Below are 25256 nucleotides of genomic sequence, written 5' to 3' on the forward strand. Positions count from 1 at the left end.
GGCCACCTGTCACCACTCAATGGACATTCAGTTATGGTTTGGCATGCAAATTCCAGCCTTCATTAGCAATGAACAACAGTCGGCATGGATGCATGAACCACACACCTGCTGCAGAAGCCAACACATGGCAATGTCCACTGAACGGTTATTGAGGAGACACTGTTGATAGCTCCTTAGTTCATCAGGGCAGTCAGTTTTTCAACAGTTACACATCTATTTGCCTATACATATCCCCACAGTCGTCACTCACCCCTGTCATATACGGCCTGTGGTGCACCATGTACCAGTTTTGGATAGCACCCTTTTACTGTGCACAGTATACTTTTACCACAGCATGATGTAAATGACAGCTGCATTATTTTCTGGATCCCCCAACATGCTTTATATACTCTCCACTGCTATTGCTGCCACCTGCCATCTGTGAATGGCTATTTGCACATTGATCTTGAGCATAGGTGGTAGTAACATTAATGTGACTGCACCATGTAATAATATTATTCTTATTCAGTTCAACATCATAATGACTGCTTCATAATCAGATTTCCTATGTTCAAGCTTTCTGTTTTCACCATTTCTGCTCATTTATATTATCCATCTCACCTTTATGATGAAGTAAAATGAAGTAAAAAGTAAAGTTTATGTTATTTAAAGTAACAAAGTTGCAAAATTCATTACTGTAGTTGGAGCTTTCATGTGACTTCTAAGTAGTTCATTCTTTCAGGCACAATTATGTATTGCAGATGCATATGCAACAGCAATGAGTAAAAATGTAGGCGTATACTATTAAAGAGGTGCAGCTGTGATAACTGCTTCCATAAACTTCTTTAATTGCATATGGCCTATGTTGTTCAAAAATGCCAATTTCAGTTGTCTATAACAAGGTGCTGTAATTTATCATCTCATATAAAAATCAAAAGCTTGTTACAAAAAAATGCTACCTCTTTCTTAAAAATATAATTTAGGTGCTTTTTATTTATATATTTTTTCCAGCCACAATCTCCGGAGCCGTGTGCATAAAACACTGCTATCACGTGTCACTACCTCTGCACTTATTTTTTGTTTCAAATAATAAAGCCTTTTGATTTTGTCATAAGCCTGACTTGGCACTAATTTCATGAGTAGCACAGACGAGGCAGTGACCAAGAAACAAATGATACTATTTATTTAGTTCCAGTAACTGATTAAAAATCTTTAACAGACTATTAAATTTGATCTGCATGGACCATACTTATGTTAGCACACATGAATTAGCATTATTTAGTATAGCCAGGCCTGCAGTTGATTATTATACACCAAAATTATTTACCTGTTAATGTTATATAATCGAAAAAGAGAAATGCAACAACTGAAAATCGTGGATCCTTCAATACCAGCTTTCCTGAATTGTGCAGGTGGGAACACTGCCTGAAATATATCCTAGGTTCCTGAAACTCTCCTGGCCTCAACCTTCATTAGGATGGTTACAACCACCATATAAAGGGAATGCTGAGTCGCAGATAGGCACAATAAAAAGACTGCCAGAAAATGAGCTTTCAGTGAACAAGGCCTTCGTTTTGTGGAAAGATACGCCTACACGAACCTGTACCCATGACTGCACATGAACCCATGCACAAGCACATGCTCGCACACCTGCATGCGCATGCACATACGTGCACACGCATGCCTGCAGTCTCAGGCAACTGAGTGTGGTTTCAGTTGCCAGAGACTGCAGTCATGTGTGTGAGTTGCATTCGCATGAGTGTGTGTATGTGTGTCTATTGTTGACAAAGGCCATTGGCCAAAAGCTTTAAGTGTGAAAATCTTTTTGTTGTGCCTATCTGCAACCCAACATCTCTGTTATATGGTGAGAGGTAACTTTCTTTCTCATAATAATGTTACATTCCATCCTGGATTTCCCATTGTTTGATTTGTACACCAGAGTATTTTATTCAGGAGACATAAGACTGACTCAGAGGATTGGAAACTATGTTGGCTGGAACAATTTATCAATACTTTAATTACTTATATGCATGAGAGTTTTGGTCATTGTGGATCAACCAAATGCACACAAAAGATTCAAGAAAACATCTATTTTTATGATATGGGAAGGAGAGTCAAAAACAAGATTGCCAGCTGTGACTTCTATGTGGCTGTACCCTGCTGGATCAGTCGACTTACAAGAGATCACAGGTGCTGGGAAATGTACTTGAGCATCTGTCAACTACATCAGTGTTGTGAGTGAGATTTGTAAATTGTTAGTGAAGACTGTTAAAGGCAGTGTTATTTCACATAAATGTATGTTTTTTTTAAGGAGGGGATTCACTTCCCAATACATTGTAACTTTAAATCAGTATGTATCTTCTTTTTTTTTTTTAATCAAATGTGAATAAATCTCCTAGGTCTTTGTGTACATAGGTTAGTTGTATGGACAATTAGCAAATAGTGTGGAAGATGTTTATTAGTATAGACAATATAACAAGATGTATGCATATATGTTTTCATACACGGATTTTGGTCCTTAAGCTACACAGTTATGTCATTGTTCAAAGCTATTTATGACTCTGTTTACTCATATTTATCTTGAGTATTGCAATATTGTATCTGATTGGAACTTAATTTGTGGAGAAACTCACACTTAACTCTGTTTTGGGTACCCTGTTCAATGTGACAATATTTTTTCATTTTTTGTCCTTTCTTGAATCAACATATCCTTAAATAGCCTGTCATTGTGAGGTTTTTGAGTTGGCTCACTCATTGTACACTTAGACTCTGAAATTCTTCTCTTCTCTTTTGAAGATTTTGAATGTTTCATAGTATGGATATGAACTTATGATTGGTAATTCTAGTAATTTACCTTGTCTCTGTATTTATTTCTATAGTTTAGTGTTGCAATGTTGTAGTTTTGACCTTGTATCAATTGACAGTATCTTCCACAGATCTGAAAATCTGAGTACTATATCCTGATATATGTATAGATTATGATTTGTATTGTAGATATTTTTCTTATGTTTTCTGTAATATATTATGTATCCGATACTTCTGTACATCTGTAATCTATCTTTCAGCATCATTTCATACACCATTTGGCAAACCTTATTGTCTGTTAGAAAATACTGTAAACACACTGTTTCCAAATTTTGTGAGGGGGATATTGTAAAGGGACACCCTCCTCTAGCATTACCTTTCTTTAACAATAGTAGTCAAAACCAGACATATTTTCGAATCTTGTATAGGTGAACATTCTCTCAGCTGTTTAATTAAATGAATTTCATATGTTTTTGTATACAGTGTATTATATTTCACGCTAAAATGTATAAAAAGAAATTAATTTGTTACAATCGATATGTACTAATGCTCTATGTACAGCTAAAAATTACTCTCATTTTAGAAACATTTGAAATTATGAAATATCTGGTGCACTCAAAATTCCTCTGATCATTATGCAATCTGAAGCTAGTTATTAAATTTATTTCTGGATTCATTTATAAAATAAAGATATAACTTGGTGAAGATTCTTCTTCTGTCAGCAAAGTTTGTAAACTCTTTGGAATATTGTTAGTAATGCAGGATGAGTTAGAGTAGTGGGCATGCCTCTGATGGAATTGGACGTGTTTAAATGTTTGGCAATAACAATGTAAATTTCTGTTTTAATGTGGAGATTGCAAAGACAGCATGACATAGAAGAATGGGATAAAATAAAAGTCATGGAAACAGAAATTACACAGCAGACTTACTTATCTGTTGTCAAACAAAGTTAAAAGATTTAAGGCTCAAGAATCAACACCTAAATGTGATGAACTGCAGCCAAGAATGAGAAAATGAAGATAAGTAATAAAGTTATTTGTACATCTTTCAGCTCTCGGAGCTTCTGAAACAAATCAATTATTACAAAGAGAATGAAAATCAACTGGTGAAGTGAGGGACGGTAAGATTACAGGTGGCATCAATAATGACAAGCAGAGCACCTTGTGGTAAAGGAACAGGAACTGTGGAGAGTTGTTGGAGGAAATGGTTGGTAGCGTTTATGCAGGTGGGGGGGGGGGGGGGGGGGGTTGTGGATAACAGGGTGAAGGTGTTGGTCTACAATAGCATAGTGACCACAAGCAACAGCTTTGATGCCTCATCCAACAGAATCTGAAGATAGGCTTCAGCCAAATCAGGTTTCTAAAAGAATTGACCCCCAGCCAACTTTGGGAGCAACTTCTCCATGTGAGGTAGGAAGTGTGTCTGTGACTGCCTGTGCATTAACAGTGATCTTGAAGTTGCCACAGAGCTGAAGTTGACCAGATGGTTTCTTTTGAATACTAACAGTGTAGCCAATTCACTTGACAAAATCAATCTAATTACTCCCAATAATATTAAGTGATCCATCTCTCTCATTATCTGGTCACATAAGGCTATTACCACCAGCCATGGTCGAAACAAGTGGGGAAAGTAGAGCGTTATAGAGTGACGTGTGCCATGAAATTATTTGCAAAACTTAACCATGGAATCAACAGATCTGAAAGCTCAGAACACATGGAATCCAATTAGTGATTAGGCATTTTGTCAGACACCAGATGCACCACACGTGTGATAGAAAAACCAAAAGTAGCCAAAGCACCTAATCCTAATAGATCTTCAGTACTCACCAAGTAAATAAGAGAATGGACAACTAACTTGTAAACTGTGTCAGCCATGAATTGGCTGAGAATAGGAATCTGCTGTCTGTTACAGCCTACCAAGTGATGCTTGATGTGCACCAATGGTGGGGACCCAAGCCTGGTGTACACCTATCAGTTGGGGAGGGACATATTGGCCCCCATGTCGACTTGTAGGGTTAACGGCTGGTCCATCACTTGCCCTTCAGTGAAAAGTTTGTTCCAGCCTGTAGACAACTGCTAATGAAATGATGAGGTGCATGCTGTCCGCAACAGTAACATCACTCCAAGCCACTAACTGGCAGCCTGTGGCACGGAAGATCTGGACAACTGTGCAACCTTTTTCAATGATGCATCCTCAAATTAAAGGGCATATTAACATACACGGTGTGATCAAAAATATCTGGACACCTGGCTGTAAATGACTTACAAGTTCATGGCACCCTCCATTGGTAATACTGGAATTCAATATGGTGTTGGCCCACCCTTAGCCTTGATGACAGCTTCCAATCTCACAGGCATATGTTCAGTCAGGTGCTGGAAGGTTTCTTTGGGAATGACAGTCCATTCTTCATGGAGTGCTGCACTGAGGAGAGGTATCAATGTCAGTCAGTGAGGCCTGGCATGAAGCCGGCACTCCAAAACATTCCACTCTGTGCAGGTCAGTCCATTACCGGGATGTTATTGTAGGTGTAACCACTCCACCACAGGCTGTACATTATGAACAGGTGTTTGATCATGTTGAAAGATGCAATCACTATCCCTGAACTGCTCATCAACAGTGGGAAACAAGAAGGTACTTAAAACATTAGTGTAGTCCTGAGCTGTGATAGTGCCATGCAAAACAACAAGGGGTGGAAGTCCCCTCCAGGAAAAAAAAGACCACACTATGACACCATCATGTCCGAATTATATTGCTGGCACTACACACACTGGCAGACGATGTACACCAGGCATTTGCCATACCCACACTGTGCCACTGGATTGGCACATTGTGTACTATGATTCGTCACTCCACACAATGTTTTTCCACTGTTCAATTGTCCAATGTTTATGCTCCTTTCACCAAGCGAGGGATCATTTGGCATTTACCGGCGTGATGTGTGGCTTATGAGCAGCCACTCAACCATGAAATCCAAGTGCTCTCACCTCCCGCCTAACTGTCATAGTACCTGCTGTGGATCCAATGCAGTTTGGAATTCCTGTATGATGGTCTGGATAGATGTCTGCCTATTACACATTATGATCCTCTTCAACTGTTGGCACTCTCTGTCAGTCAACAGACTAGAGCTGTCAGTCAACAGAGTAGAGGTTGGCCTCTATGCTTTTGTGCTGTACATGTCCCTTCATGTTTCCACTTCACTATCACATTGGAAATAGTGGGCCTAGGGATGTTTAGGAGTGTGGAAATCTCACATACGGACATATGACACAAGTGACACCCAATCACCTCACCACGTTCAAAGTCTGTGAGTTCCGCGGGGCACCCCATTCTGCTCTCTCACGATGTCTAATGACTACTGAGGTTGCTAATATGGAGTACCTGGCAGTAGGTGGCAACACAGCACACCTAATATGAAAGACATATGTTTTTGGCGGTGTCCAGATACTTTTGATGATGTAGTGTACCTCTTTATCTGGGGCCAATGGTTCCTTGGACCATGCTGTCCATGTTAAGACTCCTGACAGTGATGAACTGACATTTATGACTGATGCCATGAATCTTGGTTACCCAAGCTCAATATGAATCCTGCAATTGTTTGTGACATTGGTGCAATTCAACACACACAGCAACCACATGTGTACTCTTGTGATGATAGGAGAACAGCTAATGACATGTATCATGGCTCTTGCAGAGGAGCTAACTGGTACAATAATGCTTTTGCATACTACACTTGGTGTAGTGGCCCAACCCACATCCACTGTGGATTGTAGATGCAGTTACCCATTGGCTGCTAACCCAACTTAATCTTGATGGTGGTTCCTCAGTGATCAGCAATGGACCATTATGCTCCATTTTTAAAGATAATGGAGCTGTACTTAGGAGGAGCATACAAATTCCCATTCAGCCATCTAGATTTAGGTTTTATGTGCTTTCCCTCTATCAACCAGTTATTAAGAATACCATTGTGACAATAACCATTTCATAATTTTGTGAGAAATCACATTTGATGAATGACTTACATTGTTAAAGATATTTTGCATTAGTCTCATATGCCTTAGTAGGTATCAGTGACAGTCTCGTAAAGTACAACAGCATGATGGAGTCAGCAGAAGAGAGATACTTTATATAATATGTTGTTAAGACTAATAAACATACATGACTGAACTTACATAATTTTACATGATGAATTGACAAGGCAGGAAGTGAATGGTGTGTGGTGACCCATGAAGGGCAAGCAATCTTTACTGTTATTTTATTTTATTTTTCTCCAGGAGGAAAAGAGAACCACATTGTTTGTTACTTTCTTGTCAGAATATAGTATAAATGTGAGGAATGGGTGATTTCACTTCCTGCGTTTTCCCTGGGAAGATCATTGATATTAGAGCTGTGATCCAGTGTGAACCTTGCAGAAATAACCAAGACTAATACTGAACCCAAAATGTATTTGGGAACATCATCATCAGAGGGAGATCAAGAGATGAATACAGATGAATACACTAAGCAGATTCAGAAGGATGTAGGTTGCAGTAGATACTGGGAGACGAAGAAGCTTGCACAGGTTAGAGTAGCATGCATCAAACCAGTCTCAGGACTGAAGACCACAACAAAAACATTGTCAGCACTAATGTCTCAGACTATTTCATGCAGTATGGTGTTCATGATGGGGTGCTCAGTTACATCTCATGAAGTACTGGTGTCAACTTCCAGTCCTGATCAGTATTAGTACTTATTTATTTATGTAACTAGTGACAATATCAGAAAAAAATTGTATGACATTGCTATTCATGTTTCTAACTCAACAAAAAATCTGAAGAATTATTAGATATTGTCAATCAGTTCATTCATTTTGCCATTCCAAGGCATATCTAAGTAACTGTGGATACTTATGGAATGTAGACAGAAATTCAGATGTTTATTTCATTGTCAAATTTGTCACTATCATCATAGATGTGATCTTTTGAGCTGTGCACAATTCTCAATCATAATTGGTGTTGTATGAATATCATCATTCACTGCAACAAATGTATCCAGTGATACTACACACATAAAAAAAAGTTTTGCGTCACCTCAGTTCCTAGAGTTCCGGAACCTGTACAGAAAATTGGAATAGAGATCAATATAAACTTCATTTCTACATTTTTTATTGCTCATAAAAACCATAAATTGCATGTTGTACCACCATACAGCAATACCTTCAGAGGTGGTGGTCCAGATTCCTGTACACACCGGTACCTCTGATACCCAGTAGCACGTCCTCTTGCATTGCTGTGTGCCTGTATTTGTCATGGAATAATATCCATAAGTTCATCAAGGCACTGTTGGTCCAGATTCTCTCATTCCTCAATGGAAATTTGGCATAGATCACTCAGAGTGGTTGGTGGGTCATGTCATTCATAAACAGCCCTTTTAAATCTATCCCAGGCATGCTCAATAGGGTTCATGTCCGGAGAACATGCTAACCACTCTAGTCAACCGATGTCATTATCCTGAAGGAAGTCATTCACAGGATGTGCACGATGAGGGTAAGATTTGTCATCCAAGAAGACAAATGCCTCTCCATTATGCTGCCGATATGGTTGCAGTATCGGTTGGAGGAAGCCATTCATGTATCATACAGCCATTATGGTGCCTTCCATGAACACCAGTGGTGTCCTTGGCCCACATAATGCCACCTCAAAACAGCAGGGCTGCCGCACTTGCTGGACAGTGTGTCTAAGGCATTCAACCTGACCAGGTTGCCTCCAAACACATCTCTGATGACTGTCTGGTTGAAGGCATATGACACTCATCACTGAAGAGAACGTGATGCCAGTAATGAGTGGTCCATTCGGCATGTTGTTGGGCCCACTTGTACTGTGCTGCATGGTGTCATGGATGCAAAGATGAATGTCACCATTGACATTGAGAGTGGAGTTGCACATCATGCAGCCTATCGCACACAGCTTGAGTCGTAATGTGCCATCCTGTAGCTGCACAAAAAGCATTATTCAACATGAGGGCATTGCTGTCAGGCTTCCTCTGAGCCATAATCTGTAGGTGGTGGTTATCCAATGTAGTAGTAGACCTTGGGTGGCCTGAATGAGGCATTTCATTGACAGTTCCTGTCCCTCCGTTTTTCCTCCATGGCCGAACAACATCGCTTTGGTTCACTCCGAGATGCCTGGATACTTATCTTGCTAAGAGCCCTTCATGGCACAAAGTAACAATGCGGACATGAAGAAACTGTGGTGTTGACCGTCTATGCATGGTTGAACTACATACAACATGAGCCATGTATCTCTCTCCTGGTGGAATGACTGGAACTCATCACCTGTCAAACCCCTGCTGTCTACTATGCACTGCTCATGCATGGTTGTTTGCATCTTTGGGCAGGTTTAGGGACATCTCTGAACAGTTAAAAGAACTATGTCTGTGATAAAATATTCACAGTCAATGTCTATCTTCAGGAGTTCTAGGAGCTGAGGTGACGCAAAACTTTTTTTGATGTGTGTATATAGAATACTTTAATAAGGTGGAAACTTTCATGGACACTTCATTAAATGTAGGTTCAGTTCCAGTATGTGCTGATTCTTGATAGTAATCTTCAAAGTTTTTATAATCCTTTGACTTCACATTTGTAAAGCGCATGCAGTATTTAGAGGCAAATATATAAGCTTTATAACTTTTAATAGAATATAGGTACACACCACACGATTACTAACCATAAGTGCAACTTCATGCACTTATTGTAAAAGTACTTGTCCAAACTGAGAATCCAACTAGTGTACATGTGGCCACCACCTGCAACTTTCTATTCACCACATATTCAACAGGTAATGTTCATGCCTATTTAAAATACTGCAATTTTAAAATTTTCCAATAAACATAAGGATAGTTTCTCCAATATGTCAAAATTGCTACTTAGCAAATTTCAAAATTCTTTTCTTAGTGGTTCCCCCCTCTCCCTCTCTCCTGAACACAATTGTCTCTTAGAGTAAAAGATTTCTTAGTGAAACAGCAGTAAAATTAGCAAGTTTTAGCAGTGCTGAAGATATTTTTCATTTTATATTGTTCAAGTACTGAAGGCAATGGAAATTGGACTCAGTGTGTAGTCACAGTTTTATGAAACTTGGTTAGCTTCACCACAAATGTACTTTAACTCTATAGGTGTAGTTTTCGCAAAAACATACAAACAGCCAGATATACAGGGCATTCAGTATTTGTACCCATTTATTCTACAGGTTTATCTTTCCAGCATTGTAGTTCATGACACCTAACAGCTTGAATTTAACAAACAACATATATTTACATCTTCTTGTTTAGCCATTCTCATACATTTTCTTAGTGCCCTCAATATACTACATTCAAATATTGCCGTAAGTTGCCTCAGTTTTTAATTACGATCAACAGAGTAGAGTTATCAATGCCTAACTCTTTACAGATTTTCATTTTCAACCTCTGTCATCTACTATTTTAAGCAAGCCCATCTTTAATTTAAGCAAAACATTGCTCTGTTTTCACTCCAATTTCTCTGCCACTGCACTGGAAAATGGGCTCTTTTGACAATGTCAGTACTCAAAGACAAGCAATATCGTAGGTACAGTAGCAACCATTTTAATTTATTTGGGTCTAATGAAAACAAAAATAAGCTAATAATCCTGGGTGATATTGCAACTGTAAAAAGCAGGAGCGTTATGAGAAACTAAGTCTTTTTTGTTGAGGGAAAAATACATATTATTTTTCTGGGAGCAAACTATCATTTCACAGTAACCTATGTTTCATGCCAAGCGTTTTTGTGTTAAACATTTTTCACTGTAAATAAGTTATTCAGTGGACCCTCTTGCTCTAACAGCACATTTAAATCAAACATAAGGAAAACAGCATTTAGCAAATGCAAAGGCTTACTTTGGTAGAAACAAAAAGAGAAAAAAATCCTTTATTTCTAAGGCTTAAACACAAGAAAACAGACTGATGAACACAGCAGTTTGGTCCCATAGGAACTTATCACTGCCACATGAAGACATTTTAAAACAGCAATAATCAGAACAGCAAACACGTAAATGATTCAAAAATCCATATACTGCAGAAACTGCAACAATCCATCTAGATTCAATGCAGATGTTATAGAGACTGTACAGGTTGAAGCTTGTGGCAGTTAAAATGAAACTAGCAAATAGAAGTGATCTTTTTGAAAAAAATGAAAAAAATTGGCTAAATGGAATTCTTACACTTTCAATTTTGTTCTTTGAACTGAAACAACAAGCACCTAGTCATGTCTAGAGTCCTCTGCTGTAACAAAACTGTTTTAGTAGTTAAGAGTGATCAATATTTCTCTTTGAAAGAGAGGCAAAAGAAACAAAAGAAGCTGTCACTGACTGTTTAAAATATTTCTTTGCTGTCTTCCTTGAAGTTACTTATGGTTTGCTACATTTCGGGAAAGTACATAGATAATTTTGTAATTGATTTACAGACTTCTATATTGTTTTATAAATTATTTAACTTTTGATATAAAAGCTTCTATCAATTTTAAATGAAAGTATTTGAACCCTTTTAGAAAGTTTTTTATCCATTTGCAATTTATATTTAAAAACACATGACCAGAGATAATGCAGAAATAATGTATACCCTGCCAACACAATGTGTGTGTGTGTGTGTGTGTTTGTCTGCCGTTATATACAAGCAAACTGAACATACATGTGTTGATGGATGAAGACAGATAAGGTGAGCTGAATATGATTTTTTTGGAGGCCAGAATTATAAAGCTTTCCAGCAGGTGGAGGTCACACATGTGACGCAAGTAATTTATGGTTTCTAAATGCAGGCAACAACTATCTGAACAATCAGGTGAATGAGTAGGGAAGTCAATATTTTACAACTTTATTAAGCCGCAAACAACATGCTTACAAGGTGGATATCTTAGAATATATAAAAGTTCTCTATAATCAAGAAACCCCAAAAATCAACAAAATCAAAATGAAAGATTTTAGTTATAAATCAGCTTATAGGGTCAATGTACAGTAAGGAGCTTCCTCAACCCATGCACCCATTCTAATGTTTTTGAGCTCACCAGAAGCAAGATACTGATTGCCAGTAACAGCAGCAAGTCCCATTCCAGCATTTTTGATACTGCTGCGGACTGTAAAGGGGTCAAACATTGCACATGTATTCTTTAGAATTTGCCATAAAATTTAGTCATGGAACAGTTTTTTAAAATTTTTTGTGTTGTAAGTAAGTCCTTTCTACAAAAATTCATCAGACAGGAGAGTCAGAAAATACTATTTCCAAAGCAGTGATAATGATGTGATTCTGTGCATTTATTATTAATTTTAGTTTATGTGACATAATTAAATCATGAAAGAAACTGGGTTCAAAACTTTGTAAATGGAGTCCGCATACTGCAAAAAAGACAAGAATTAAGAAACAAAACCTACGTAACAGAAATAGATTTATAAACAAAGTAGATGAAAATCAGTTTATTTATAGCTAAGAGGATCATCTGTCAAGCATAATGCTATGATAATTGCAAGAAACAGAATGTATTTTCAGTGCTGACATCATTCTGTACACAATAAGAGGTGTTACAGGAACTTCTTAACTTCTAAGTATTTGCTATGGCATCCGCAAGGACATCCATATGTGGGGTCAAGGAGGGGCTGTGGCACCACCTCACTCTCAGAAAAAGGAAAAATATAGTGTACTCAGGTATTTTTCCATCAAGAAAATGATTAAAATGTTGGTATTACAAAGATTTTTAATAGGATCAGATCTGGAACTTTTATGTGGCTACTTGTGTCACCATTCATCTTCCAAATATTAAAAATACTCCATACCCCAACATCTAGATCACTTCCCCCCCCCCCCCCCCCCCACCCTTCCTCCCAACAAACTATTGTATGGACACTCTTGAGCATTAGTTCTATTGTACCTCACAGTTAAAAATTACTAAGTTGTTAAACTTGTATCACATTGCACATTTATAAAATTATAGGAACTTATTTTTCATGAAGACAATATATTAATTGTTGTAAAGCTCTCATTCCTTTCCCTAGGGCAGTGGTGAAAGAAAGTATAAAAATTGTTTGTTTTATGTTGATATTCTTTAACTGTCAGGAGTACTGCTGGGTATTGTCTTCTTTGTGTGATATTTTTATGATGGGACTCATTGCTTTCATTGGGCACTACATGAATCTCAGGTCACCTTGGTGAAGGCAACAAGCCACATCATCACAACATAATGTAATGAAGTTGATAATATCTGGCAGCACAGTCAACAACTCAAGAATGTCAGCAAACTCACAGGAAAGCCTGAAAAATTATATCTGTTTTACGTCACTGCTTAGTATGCTAAACTAGGTAATGATCTGTGCTCAACACCATGGAGTCTTTCACTTGAAAAGGGTGTCATCTTTATCCTTTTCTACATGTACAGATGACCAGTTATGAATTTCATTGGCTTGGAGACATTTCAGATGACATCACTTGGCACCAAACATATGAGCTTCACCACTTTTCATATCACCCCATTGTTGCACTTAGTTTCACAACACCCATCTAATTCCTCAGTGGAAGAGATAATCATGTCATTAATCCTTGAGAGAACATGGTAATGTAGGGTATCTTACAACTTGGAATACATACTTAATATGTGGGTTGATCAGTGACATTTCATTTCAAGGCAGTTGTTATTGTTGAGTTCTTCGGTGGAAAGATTGGTTTAATGCAGCTTTCCATGATAGTCTGTCTTGAACAATTGCCTTGGTGGTCTGAAATGATAATTAAATCAACACCTTAAAGCTGTTGACAGGCAACAGGGACAGTTGAAAATGTGTGCCCTGACCGAGACACGAACCCGGGATCTCCTGCTTACATGGCAGATGCTCTACCCACCTGAGCCACCGAGGCCACAAACGATAGTGCGACTGCAGGGATTTATCCCTTGCATGCTCCCCGTCAGACCCACATTCCCACCTTAATGTCCACATGCTACATTCATAGTGCCCCTGCCCATCACACTTATTACTCGCGGCAGACAATCTTACTGAATCCCACATGAGTTCGCCTAACAGAATCAATGGCCATATTTGAAGAAATGCCCAAAGCTGGGATAATGCACTGTTGCAATAGGTTGTGGTCTTTGCCTTTGCACCTCATTCACAAGAAAGGAAAGGATTTATATTTGTGCCATTTTATCTCAAAAATGCCACACATACATGTAAATATTTTGTGGATGAAGTTTTGAAGGAGTCCCCATTTTGCTTCACGCCTTTGATGACTTTCAAGTGTTCTCTCCAAGTGCCCAAGTACACAAATGATGTACAGCAAATGGTCAGTGGCTATATAAGTATGTCATAGTACTGAATGAAGAGAAGTGCATTATTGACAAAGTACACACATCAAAAAAAGTTTTGCATCACTCCAGTTGCAAGTATTCCTGAAGATAGACATTGACTGTGGATATTGTACCACAGACACAGTCTCTTTGACTGTTCAGAGATATCACTCAACATGCCCAAAGATGTAAGCAACCATGTCTGAGCAGCACCTATTAGATGAATGGGGTCCGACAGACGATCAGTTCCATTCATTCCATCAGGAAGGAGGTGCAGGGCTCTTGTTGTATGTAGCTCAACCATGCCTAGATGGTCAATATTGCAGTTTGATTGCATTTTCGTTGTTACTTTGTGCCAGAATCGGCTCTCAGCAAGGAAAGTGTCCAGACATCTTGGAGTGAACCAAAGTGATGTTCGGACATGGGGGAGATCCAGAGAGACAGGAACTATCAATGACATGCTTCACTCAGGCTGCCCAACAGCTACTACTGCAGCGGATGACCACCACCTACAGATTGTGGCTCAGAGGAACCCTGACAGCAATGCCATAATGTTGAATAATGCTTTTCATGCAGCCACAGGACATCATGTTATGACTCAAACTATGCGCAATAGGCTGCATGATGCACAACTTCATTCTCAACATCCATGATAAGATCCATCTTTGCAACCACAACACCATGCAGCGAGGTACAGGTGGGCCCAATAACACGCTGAATGGACCACTCGTTATTGGCATCATGTTCTCTTCAGCAATGAGTGTCACATATGCCTTCAACCAGACAGTCATTGGAGACATGTTTGGAGGCAACCTGGTCAGGGTGAACGCCTTAGACACACTGTCCAGTGAGTGCAGCAGGTGGACGTTCCCTGCCGTTTTGAGGTGGCATTATGTGGGGCCAACGTATGCTGCTGGTGCTCATGGAAGGCACCAGAATGGCTGTATGATCGTGAATGTCTTCCTCCAATCGATACTGCAACCATATTGGCAGCATATTGGTGAGGCATTCATTTTCATGGAGGACAATTCACGCCCCGATCGTGCACATCTTGTGAATGAGTTCCTTCAGGATAATGACATTGCTCGACTGGAGTGGCCAGCATGTTCTCCAGACATGAACCCTATCAAACATGCCTGGGATAGATTGAAAATGGCTGTTTACTGATGATTTGACCCACCAACCACTCTGAGGGATCTATGCTGCATCGAAATTGAGGAGTGGGACGATCTGGACCAACAGCACGTTGATGAACTTGTGGATAGTATGCCATGATGAATACAGGCACGCATCAATGCAAGAGGATGTGCTACTGGTATTAGAGGTACTGGTGTGTACAGGAATCTGGACCACTGCCTCTGAAGGTCTTGCTGTATGGTGGTACAACATGAAATGTGTGGTTTTCATGAGCAATAAAAAGGGGTGGAAATGATGTTTACACTAATCTCTATTCTAATTTTCTGTACAGGCTCTGGAACTCTAGGAACCAAGGTGATGCAAAACTTTGTTTGTTGTGTGTATAAGTAAGCTTCCTGTGACACACAGTTTTGGCAGATGGCATGCATCCATTACCAGGGAAGACAGCAAATCTACAAGTCCTTCTGAAGATGACAGACTACCAATAATTATGATGTTTCCTAGGAATGACCAACTTCTATCATCACCACCTCCCAACAGTGACAGCTACACAAATGCACTCTCAGGACATGATACCAGGATCCCTCAAGTGATCCCCAGGGATGGAAAAAACTTTCTGCAATCTTCAGTTAAGTCTAACTAGTACCATGTTCCTCTCTTGCCACTTGCCATCTGTGCCTCTGGTAATGGTGATAGACCCTATTCAATGGTGATACATGCATACCCTACACCAATAACTGACCAACATTGGCAACCACTGATTTTTTTCCAAAAAGTTGTAACTAGCACAGCAGCAGTGGAGCTTGTGTGACTGCAAACTATTTGCAATTTATGAAGCTGTTCAATATTTCCATACAAAAACTTAAGCTCACTCTGGGACAGTTTCACCATCCATAAACCAGTAGTTTCCATTTTCCAGAATACTAGTTACTAGTGTTCTGTCCTCGCAGTACAGACACACAGATATTGTCAGTTATTTCATGATAACAAAGCCCATGCCTACTACAGTAGTACAAGTTTATATGCCAACTAGCTCTGCAGATGATGAAGAAATTGATGAAATGTATGATGAGATAAAAGAAATTATTCAGGTAGTGAAGGGAGACGAAAATTTAATAGTCATGGGTGACTGGAATTCATCAGTAGGAAAAGGGAGAGAGGGTAACATAGTAGGTGATTATGGATTGGGGATAAGAAATGAAAGAGGAAGCCATCTGGTAGAATTTTGCACAGAGCATAACTTAATCATAGCTAACACTTGGTTCAAGAATCATAAAGGAAGGTTGTATACATGGAAGAATCCTGGAGATACTAAAAGGTATCAGATAGATTATATAATGGTAAGACAGAGACTTAGGAATCAGGTTTTAAATTGTAGGACATTTCCAGTGGCAGATGTGGACTCTGACCACAATCTATTGGTTATGACCTGTAGGTTAAAACTGAAGAAACTGCAAAAAGGTGGGAATTTAAGGACATGGGATCTGGATAAGCTGAAAGAACCAGAGGTTGTACAGAGTTTCAAGGAGAGAATAAGGGAACAATTGACAGGAATGGGGGAAAGAAATACACTAGAAGAAGAATGGGTAGCTCTGAGGGATGAAGTAGTGAAGGCAGCAGACGATAAAGTAGGTAAAAAGACGAGGGCTGCTAGAAATCCTTGGGTAACAGAAGAAATACTGAATTTAATTGATGAAAGGAGAAAATATAAAAATGCAGTAAATGAAGCAGGCAAAAAGGAATACAAATGTCTCAAAAATGAGATCGACAGGACGTGCAAAATGGCTAAGCAGGAATGGCTAGAGGACAAATGTAAGGATGTAGAAGCTTATCTCACTAGGGGTAAGATAGATACTGCCTACAGGAAAATTAAAGAGACCTTTGGAGAGAAGAGAACCACGTGTATGAATATCAAGAGCTCAGATGGCAACCCAGTTCTAAGCAAAGAAGGGAAGGCAGAAAGGTGGAAGGAGTATATAGAAGGTTTATACAAGGGCGATGTACTTGAGGACAATATTATGGAAATGGAAGAGGATGTAGATGAAGACGAAATGGGAGATAAGATACTGTGTGAAGAGTTTGACAGAGCACTGAAAGACCTGAGTCGAAACAAGGCCCCCGGAGTAGACAACATTCCATTAGAACTACTGACGGCCTTGGGAGAGCCAGTCATGACAAAACTCTACCAGTTGGTAAGCAAGATGTATGAGACAGGCGAAATACCCTCAGGCTTCAAGAAGAATATAATAATTCCAATCCCAAAGAAAGCAGTTGCTGACAGATGTGAAAATTACCGAACTATCAGTTTAATAAGTCACAGCTGCAAAATACTAATGCGAATTCTTTACAGACAAATGGAAAAACTGGTAGATGCGGACCTCGGGCAGGATCAGTTTGGATTCCGTAGACATGTTGGAACACGTGAGGCAATACTGACCTTACGACTTATCTTAGAAGAAAGATTAAGAAAAGGCAAACCTACGTTTCTAGCATTTGTAGACTTGGAGAAAGCTTTTGACAATGTTGACTGGAATACTCTCTTTCAAATTCTGAAAGTGGCAGGGGTAAAATACAGGGAGCGAAAGGCTATTTACAATTTGTACAGAAACCAGATGGCAGTCATAAGAGTCGAGGGGCATGAAAGGGAAGCAGTGGTTGGGAAAGGAATGAGACAGGGTTGTAGCCTCTCCCCGATGTTATTCAATCTGTATATTGAGCAAGCAGTAAAGGAAACAAAAGAAAAATTTGGAGTAGGTATTAAAATTCATGGAGAAGAAATAAAAACTTTGAGGTTTGCTGATGACATTGTAATTCTGTCAGAGACGGCAAAGGACATGGAAGAGCAGTTGAACGGAATGGACAGTGTCTTGAAAGGAGGATATAAGATGAACATCAACAAAAGCAAAACGAGGATAATGGAATGTAGTCATATTAAATCGGGTGATGCTGAGGGAATTAGATTAGGAAATGAGACACTTAAATCAGTAAAGGAATTTTGCTATTTGGGGAGCAAAAGAACTGATGATGGTCGAAGTAGAGAGGATATAAAATGTAGACTGGCAATGGCCAGGAAAGCATTTCTGAAGAAGAGAAATTTGTTAACATCAAATATAGATTTATGTATCAGGACGTCGTTTCTGAAAGTATTTGTTTGGAGTGTAGTCATGTATGGAATTGAAACATGGCCAATAACTAGTTTGGACAAGAAGAGAATAGAAGTTTTCGAAATGTGGTGCTACAGAAGAATGCTGAAGATAAGGTGGATAGATCACGTAACTAATGAGGAGGTATTGAATAGGATTGGGGAGAAGAGAAGCTTGTGGCACAACTTGACTAGAAGAAGGGATCGGTTAGTAGGACATGTTTTGAGGCATCAAGGGATCACAAATTTAGCATTGGAGGGCAGAGTGGAGGGTAAAAATCGTAGAGGGAGACCAAGAGATGAATACACTAAGCAGATTCAGAAGGATGTAGGTTGCAGCAAGTACTGGGAGATGAAGAAGCTTGCACACGATAGAGTAGCATGGAGAGCTGCATCAAACCAGTCTCAGGACTGAAGACAACAACAACAACAGAAGTGTACCGCATGAAAGGAGTAGAAAAGATCATGACTGAATACTTTTTTATATCTCTGTTTGGAAAATACGATTGAGTACAAAGAACTCAGGCTGCAGATCCACAACTACTGCATTTATTGGCCAACCCTTCCACAGAACTATTACTCATGCAACTTCTACTGCCAGGTACCAATTTAACACTATAGTGCCTTGTCTCTCAGCAGAAGTCAAGACATTTTGCCTAAACTCCACAAAGCTGCTCTGGATAGCATTCACAATCTATCACACACAAAAGCAAACACTAACTGCTGGTTGATCATTTCGTGCAGCCACAGATTTTTTTTTTAATGTAACTATACATGGGTATTTTTGTTTATTCAGTTTCAGCAATGCAAAATATGATGATATATGCACACGAACATCGAGCTGTTTCAAGGTCAAGCAAAGATTTGCCCACATCCACATTAATCTTGTAGACCTCCTTCCACCTACAAATGACTGAGACATCTTCTGCAACAGTAGACGGATTTCTTTGATGATAACAAGCTATATCCATCATAGACATTTCTGCCAACACAACAGCAAAAATCTTCATCGTCAGCTGGACAGCATGATTGAGTTGTTCCCTCTGTGTCACTACAGATGAGGATTGATAATCTGAATATGTTTTGTTCCAAGAACTGTCCAACTTGTGTGGCATCTAGCATCATCATAGAACAAACTATCATGTTGCCAGCAATGGGATGATACAAATATGGTTGCAGACCCTAAAGACAACTCTCATGTGCCACGATGAAAAATAGTCAGAGACCCTCCTTTTGGTCATTTTACGGCTTCACACAGAGTGCAAGCTAGACATGAGTATATATTTAGGAGAGGTAGTGTGTGTGTGTGTGTGTGTGTGTGTGTGTGTGTGTGTGTGTGTGTAGCTGCTACACTTTCGGGCAGGCTGTCTGACACCTGCATTGCCATCCACGGTAGAAATGCCATAACTCTGAGACCATGTAGCCAAGATTCAACCCCTACCTACTTTGCACCATGGCAAACATCCTGTTCTTGTCCACAAAGTTTTGGACAACAGTATTCACATCATGCTCTCTACATATCTCATCAAATAGTCATTTCCAACATCATACTGGATCCTTCCTAATGTTCTGATAAGACTACACCATACAGATCTAGCAAAAAAGCAGAAATACAAAGGCCAGCATGGGTAACATCTTAACCCCTACAAGACACCATGCTGAAGCCATAAGTCTTACCTTATCAGGAGATAGATGTATAGACATCACCTATGGTTACCACCCTCTTCCATCAGTCAGCAGCCACACCATCATGGCATCCAGCAGCTGCACTGATGTCATAGTTACCAGCCCACACAACAACTGGTTGGCAAATAAAGTTTCAATTTCCTTACATTCCAAGTGCTCTGCATGGTGGGGTAAATGTGTGTGAATAATCAGTACAGTAACTGACTGTAGTGTGTGTTATCTCTTTGAAGTTACTCTCAGTGTCAAATATGTGTGTTTGTTTATGGATGGATATTAGTGTTACTAGAATTACAATGTAATTCTGCATAATTCAGTTCTGTAAATTATTTTATTTGACATATAAGCCTTATCCAGCAGTATTTCTGCATACTTTATCTTAACTACTTTGTCCTGTTTGTGATGCCAGCTGTTTGCATTGTGGCAACTGTTTTCCTATTTCTGTGTGTTTATTTGTATTTAATAAGCCCATTCTATGATAATCAGCATTTATTCTTAATATTCACTTCGTCTTATAAATGTGGAATTCAGCTCTTTCTCTCCCTTTGCCCACATAAATGTACTGGTTTCAAACCTTAGGACTTACAATGAAATAATATTCAACAAGAACATGTGATGAGAAGAATATTATTTTTTGTAGATTATAAGTTAAATTATCCTTTTATCATTTAGACTTGAATAGTTAGAAATTCTGTAAGCCATGCTTAATCAGACATTTAGTACATTTGTTTTGCAGTTTACTGAAAAGTGCTCTTATGCAAGATCTATGGATATCGTGTATTTAAATGGCAAAATGTTTTATGATATTTTATTTTCATAGGTGTCTAAACAGGAGTTTATAGTTATAATTTACATCTGTGCATCTAAACAAAACCAAAAATGTAGTGAATATTACTATAACTCAATACTGCTGTATGCAAAATATCTATGAGTTGACCTAATTAAAGCAAATACACTGGCCAAGTTCAAAAAACAAAAAAATGCTGAGGTTAGTAGCCTTATAATGTTTACGTAATTCACAGTTCAAAATCTCTGATTCATTGGTGCAAGTCAAACTCACCTGCACATAGTGGGGAAGATCTACACATTCCTTTGTGAAGCAAGAATAAAGCATTGAAATTTCAGCATTAATTGTCAACAATAAATTACAAAAAAAAGAACTGAGATTTGAAACAAAATTTTTTGAATTCATAATTTATAAATAATATTATTGATAACTACTATTCTATTTTCCCCTTTTGTTAAAAGAAAATGATTGCCTTGCTGAAGCAGACATTCTGATAGAAGGTGGGTAATAATTTAAAAATAAAGTTATGATTATCTTTAGATTTATTCAATCTTTTATATTTTATTGTGCAATTAAAAATAAATAATTTACTAATGCTCTTTAAATGTTCACTTTTGAGCAGTTATTTTTATTTAACAAAATACATTTGCTAATATTTCTTGCACAACGAAATGCAATTGCATGTATGGGAACTTAAGAGATAATCATCTAACTGAAGGAATAGTATATAATGAATGGATAAATAAAATAAATGATCCTGGACAGTCATCCAAGTCCTAACAACTGTATCCAGACAGCAATTCAGTTACCTAAGATCTGGAACCTAGATCTTTTGACAGTGAACAATTATTATGTGAATGATTGAGTCTGGTTGCAACAGTGTTCTTTACTTTCCCTTCATTTCCCAGCTCCTTGAATGGAATAATCGATAATGTGAATTGTTAGATTACTTGGTCATAGAAAATCCTGTTCTGAATAACTACTGGTATTATATTCTTTGTGCACATTACCTTTAAAATCTGTCTTTCTTAGTAATGTATGATGTTAGAATGTTGAAGATGTATGACAGAGAAAAACAGATTTAATATGTACAGAATAGCTGTATTAACTGAGTAGCAACAATAACTTCAAAATAGAATGTAATACATCATTCTGATGCATTTTAAACATATTGATAATGTTGTACCATTATCTATGATATTTCAAGCATGATTTATTTCTTGAGTACATAAGTTCAAGTCAGTTTATTTTCAGGTACCTAAAATACAATTCTTTTTGCATGTTTATGTCCACACTGACTTCTAAATAAAACTGTAACTGTGCCCTCTAACAAAATGTTTTAAAAGTTAAGAGCCACTGACTTAACCTCCAGGTGGTATTTCTAACATTTCAAAAACAAATTTCTACAGCCTCTGTTTGCCCTTAAAATGTTGCTCTCACACCACATGTGTATACATATTACTGCCCTACGAATAAGAACTTACAGCTAAATTTTGTACTACTGGTATGTGTTGTAGAATGAATGTCTTCTGCTCAAGCACTGTAGCTTTTACTTGAAAAAGTCTAAACTGAAACACACACACACACACACACACACACACACACACACACACACACACCATTAAGTACATGCTACATTAAAACTTACTCGAATTTGGTGTATTGTCAAATGGATAGCTTGCTACAAGTGCCCCTCCATGTAGACCTCCTGATAGCACAAACTGAATCTTAGAGATCCACTCTTTCACTGCATCTGTTTCCGGCTGCCCTCGTTTATTATTCTGCTTGAAATAATCTGGGAAGTTGCGGTTTAAATCAAAGCCTCGTGCATTGTACCTGAAATATTAAATCTCAGTTACTGATTACTGTACTACAATCATAAGGATTTGTATCTTCAAGTGCTTTTAATTGAATTACAACATAAATTTTAAAAGTTGTTCGTTTACAAGTATAAAATACAGCACTTTATAAAGATATTTTCAATCTTTTTGATGAATATTCAAGTGTTAAATATATATTGTAGAACAAGAGTTCTTTACTGATACCTGTAAGAAGCAAGTGTGAAGTTCAGATGGCAAGTAGTGTTGTTTATTTCATTTAACCATTCATTGGAATATACAATAATGTATTACAGTATGCCAATTGTTATAAGTATTAACACTGGAACGAGTTTTATTCCTAATAGTGACAAGGATCATGGTGTGTGAGACACATCAGTAGGCTCTTCATATCAACATTGGGGGTACATTTACATTTTTTCTGTATTCAAACGTCCAGATTTATTGTAAGCTTGTGTGTGTTGCCATAACTTATAAGCAAAATTTTAGATGCTTATTGAAGTACATTAATGCTGAATGGAGTATCCTCAAATATTTTAGTGGATTACCACTTGCACTAGAGTTTGCTGGGCAACATCCAAAAAAGAAAATTATGATTTTGGCCAAATGAGATAATGACAAGTGAATGAGCATACATGCAGATGAACATTATTAATCAGTGTCTTAGTCAAAGATAATTGTTGTACTAGTGTCAACAGATGAAGTCAACATTCATTAGTAAATATAGTTTGATGAACCTCAACCCTGGCATATGAAATCCATCTACAGAAGATGAACAAATACAGCAAACATGCTGCACAGTTTTTCTCGCAACTATAAGCCAAAATTTCTTTAATGCAGTATGTGACTGTGGAATGTCTAGGGATATGTGGAAAGCACTTGAGATTTCTGTACACTTTGAATGTGGACATTTTATGTTAGGCTTTATCATGGCTGTTATTGACATTCAATGAAACAACAAGTTTACTGTTACCAGTCGCCAGTGACTGGTAACAGTAAACTTGTTGTTTCATTTAATTTCTGTACACATTTTAATTTGTGGAATAAAGTAGGGCTTCTGTATGTCTGGATTTTTTTCAGACCCTTTTCGGGCCCTGAAATTTCCATTTGGAAGGAATTTTAAAATTTGTTAAAATTCGGTGATTTTGATTTGCCTTAGTGCAGAGGCAAATTATGCAACAAATTTGCACCACAGTGGTCCATGTTAGCAAAACTGAGTGCTGTAAAACACAGCTGTTAAAGACTCAATATAATGTATGCATCCATTGCATTGTTATGATAGTTACATGTCAGCAAACTTCATGCTGTAGCCAGAATTACCAACCTTGGTGATATAACTATGTTACAACAAGCTTAATTCCATATTCATTACTACATAGAAGTAGCGCAATAGAGCATAAAGGTTTCTACACAGTACTTTCTTGAAACTTCGTAACTATGTTGTGTAATGTATGCCACAGCAGGTGGTTGTTAAGGAGTGGGAAATTCTTTCCCCTGCACAATGTACTGTTTCCTTCTCTCCCCATACCCCTGAGATAAGTTTTACGACATAGTGCACATAAGTTCTCAGTCAGTGTTTGGTTCCAGTTTTGATAGTTAACTGATGTTTGATAAGCTATTAAATTAATGACAAATATCCCTACAAGTGCTGGTTTATTATAAAATTGCAAGAAAAATATGGTATCCTTGTTTTAAATGTGGCAGGGATGAATTCAAAAGTGAGATAAAGGAGGACAAAATTTACAAACACACAGGAGTCTGAAAAACACAAAAGAGCTACCCAAGGAAAAGCATTATCTTCAAAATAAACTGTTTTTCATTAACTCGAGGTGTAAAGAATAAGATGAATTTTGTGCCACTGAAGGCACTTTTGTGTCTCATATTGTGAAGCTTTATAACAGCTGTAAAGCTATGGACTGGACAATTAGGTTGATAAAAATCCCTTATTCCAGATTCCAGTGATGCAAAAACGTTTTAAGTTCTAGAATGGAAACAAAAGCAGTAACAAGCTCAGTATTTGCTCCTAATTCTGTTGAAAGTGTTGCAAGGAGTTTAGAAGATAATGACATAACTTCTTGTGGTATTTCTACTGATAGCAGTAGTGGTAACCATGGACCAGTGAAAATATTCCAAATTGTTATTCACTACTTTTATTAGAAAACTAGTTATTTGCAATCCAATTTAATTAATTTGGATCAATAACCTAATTCAGCTACAGACACTGTCCCTTTATTTTTGGAATGCTCTCCAGAACATGGGGCTCCTGGGTAAATGTATAGTATTCACAGGAGATAGTGGTAACAAACTGTTGGGGGGCTGGTGTTGGGATTCAGAAAGGAAAAACATTTCTTCAAAGCTATAAAAAAACTTTTACAGTAAGAACTTCTGATTGGGGTTAGGTGTTGAGTTTATGTATTCATCAAGATATGGGCACACTGGAGATCGATAGTGAAAGTATAATTTTCAAACAGTTCCAATATTTCCAGAACCATACAGTCTGAACAACTAAACTTCACAAATTTTAAGAATTGCTCCATACTGTATACAGGAAATTGTTATCCTATAGCAAAACTAGGT

General features: G+C 38.0%; 1 protein-coding gene across 4 annotated transcripts in view; it reads right to left on the reverse strand.

Moving 5' to 3' along the window:
- The window catches only part of LOC126341697 (carboxypeptidase M), a 532258-nt gene that overhangs the window by 63297 nt on the left and 443705 nt on the right, over positions 1-25256 (reverse strand). For 2 of the 4 annotated variants that reach the window (XM_050001792.1, XM_050001794.1), the window contains exons 5-6: positions 22490-22677; positions 11831-11899 (exon numbers count right to left, since the gene is read on the reverse strand). In XM_050001792.1, the coding sequence (XP_049857749.1) occupies positions 11831-11899; positions 22490-22677 (257 nt within the window). The remainder of the gene's footprint in view (positions 1-11830; positions 11900-22489; positions 22678-25256) is intronic. The other 2 variants (XM_050001795.1, XM_050001796.1) reach the window with 1 other exon arrangement.

Source organism: Schistocerca gregaria, chromosome 1 (assembly GCF_023897955.1).
Source record: "Schistocerca gregaria isolate iqSchGreg1 chromosome 1, iqSchGreg1.2, whole genome shotgun sequence".
NCBI lineage: Eukaryota > Metazoa > Arthropoda > Insecta > Orthoptera > Acrididae > Schistocerca > Schistocerca gregaria.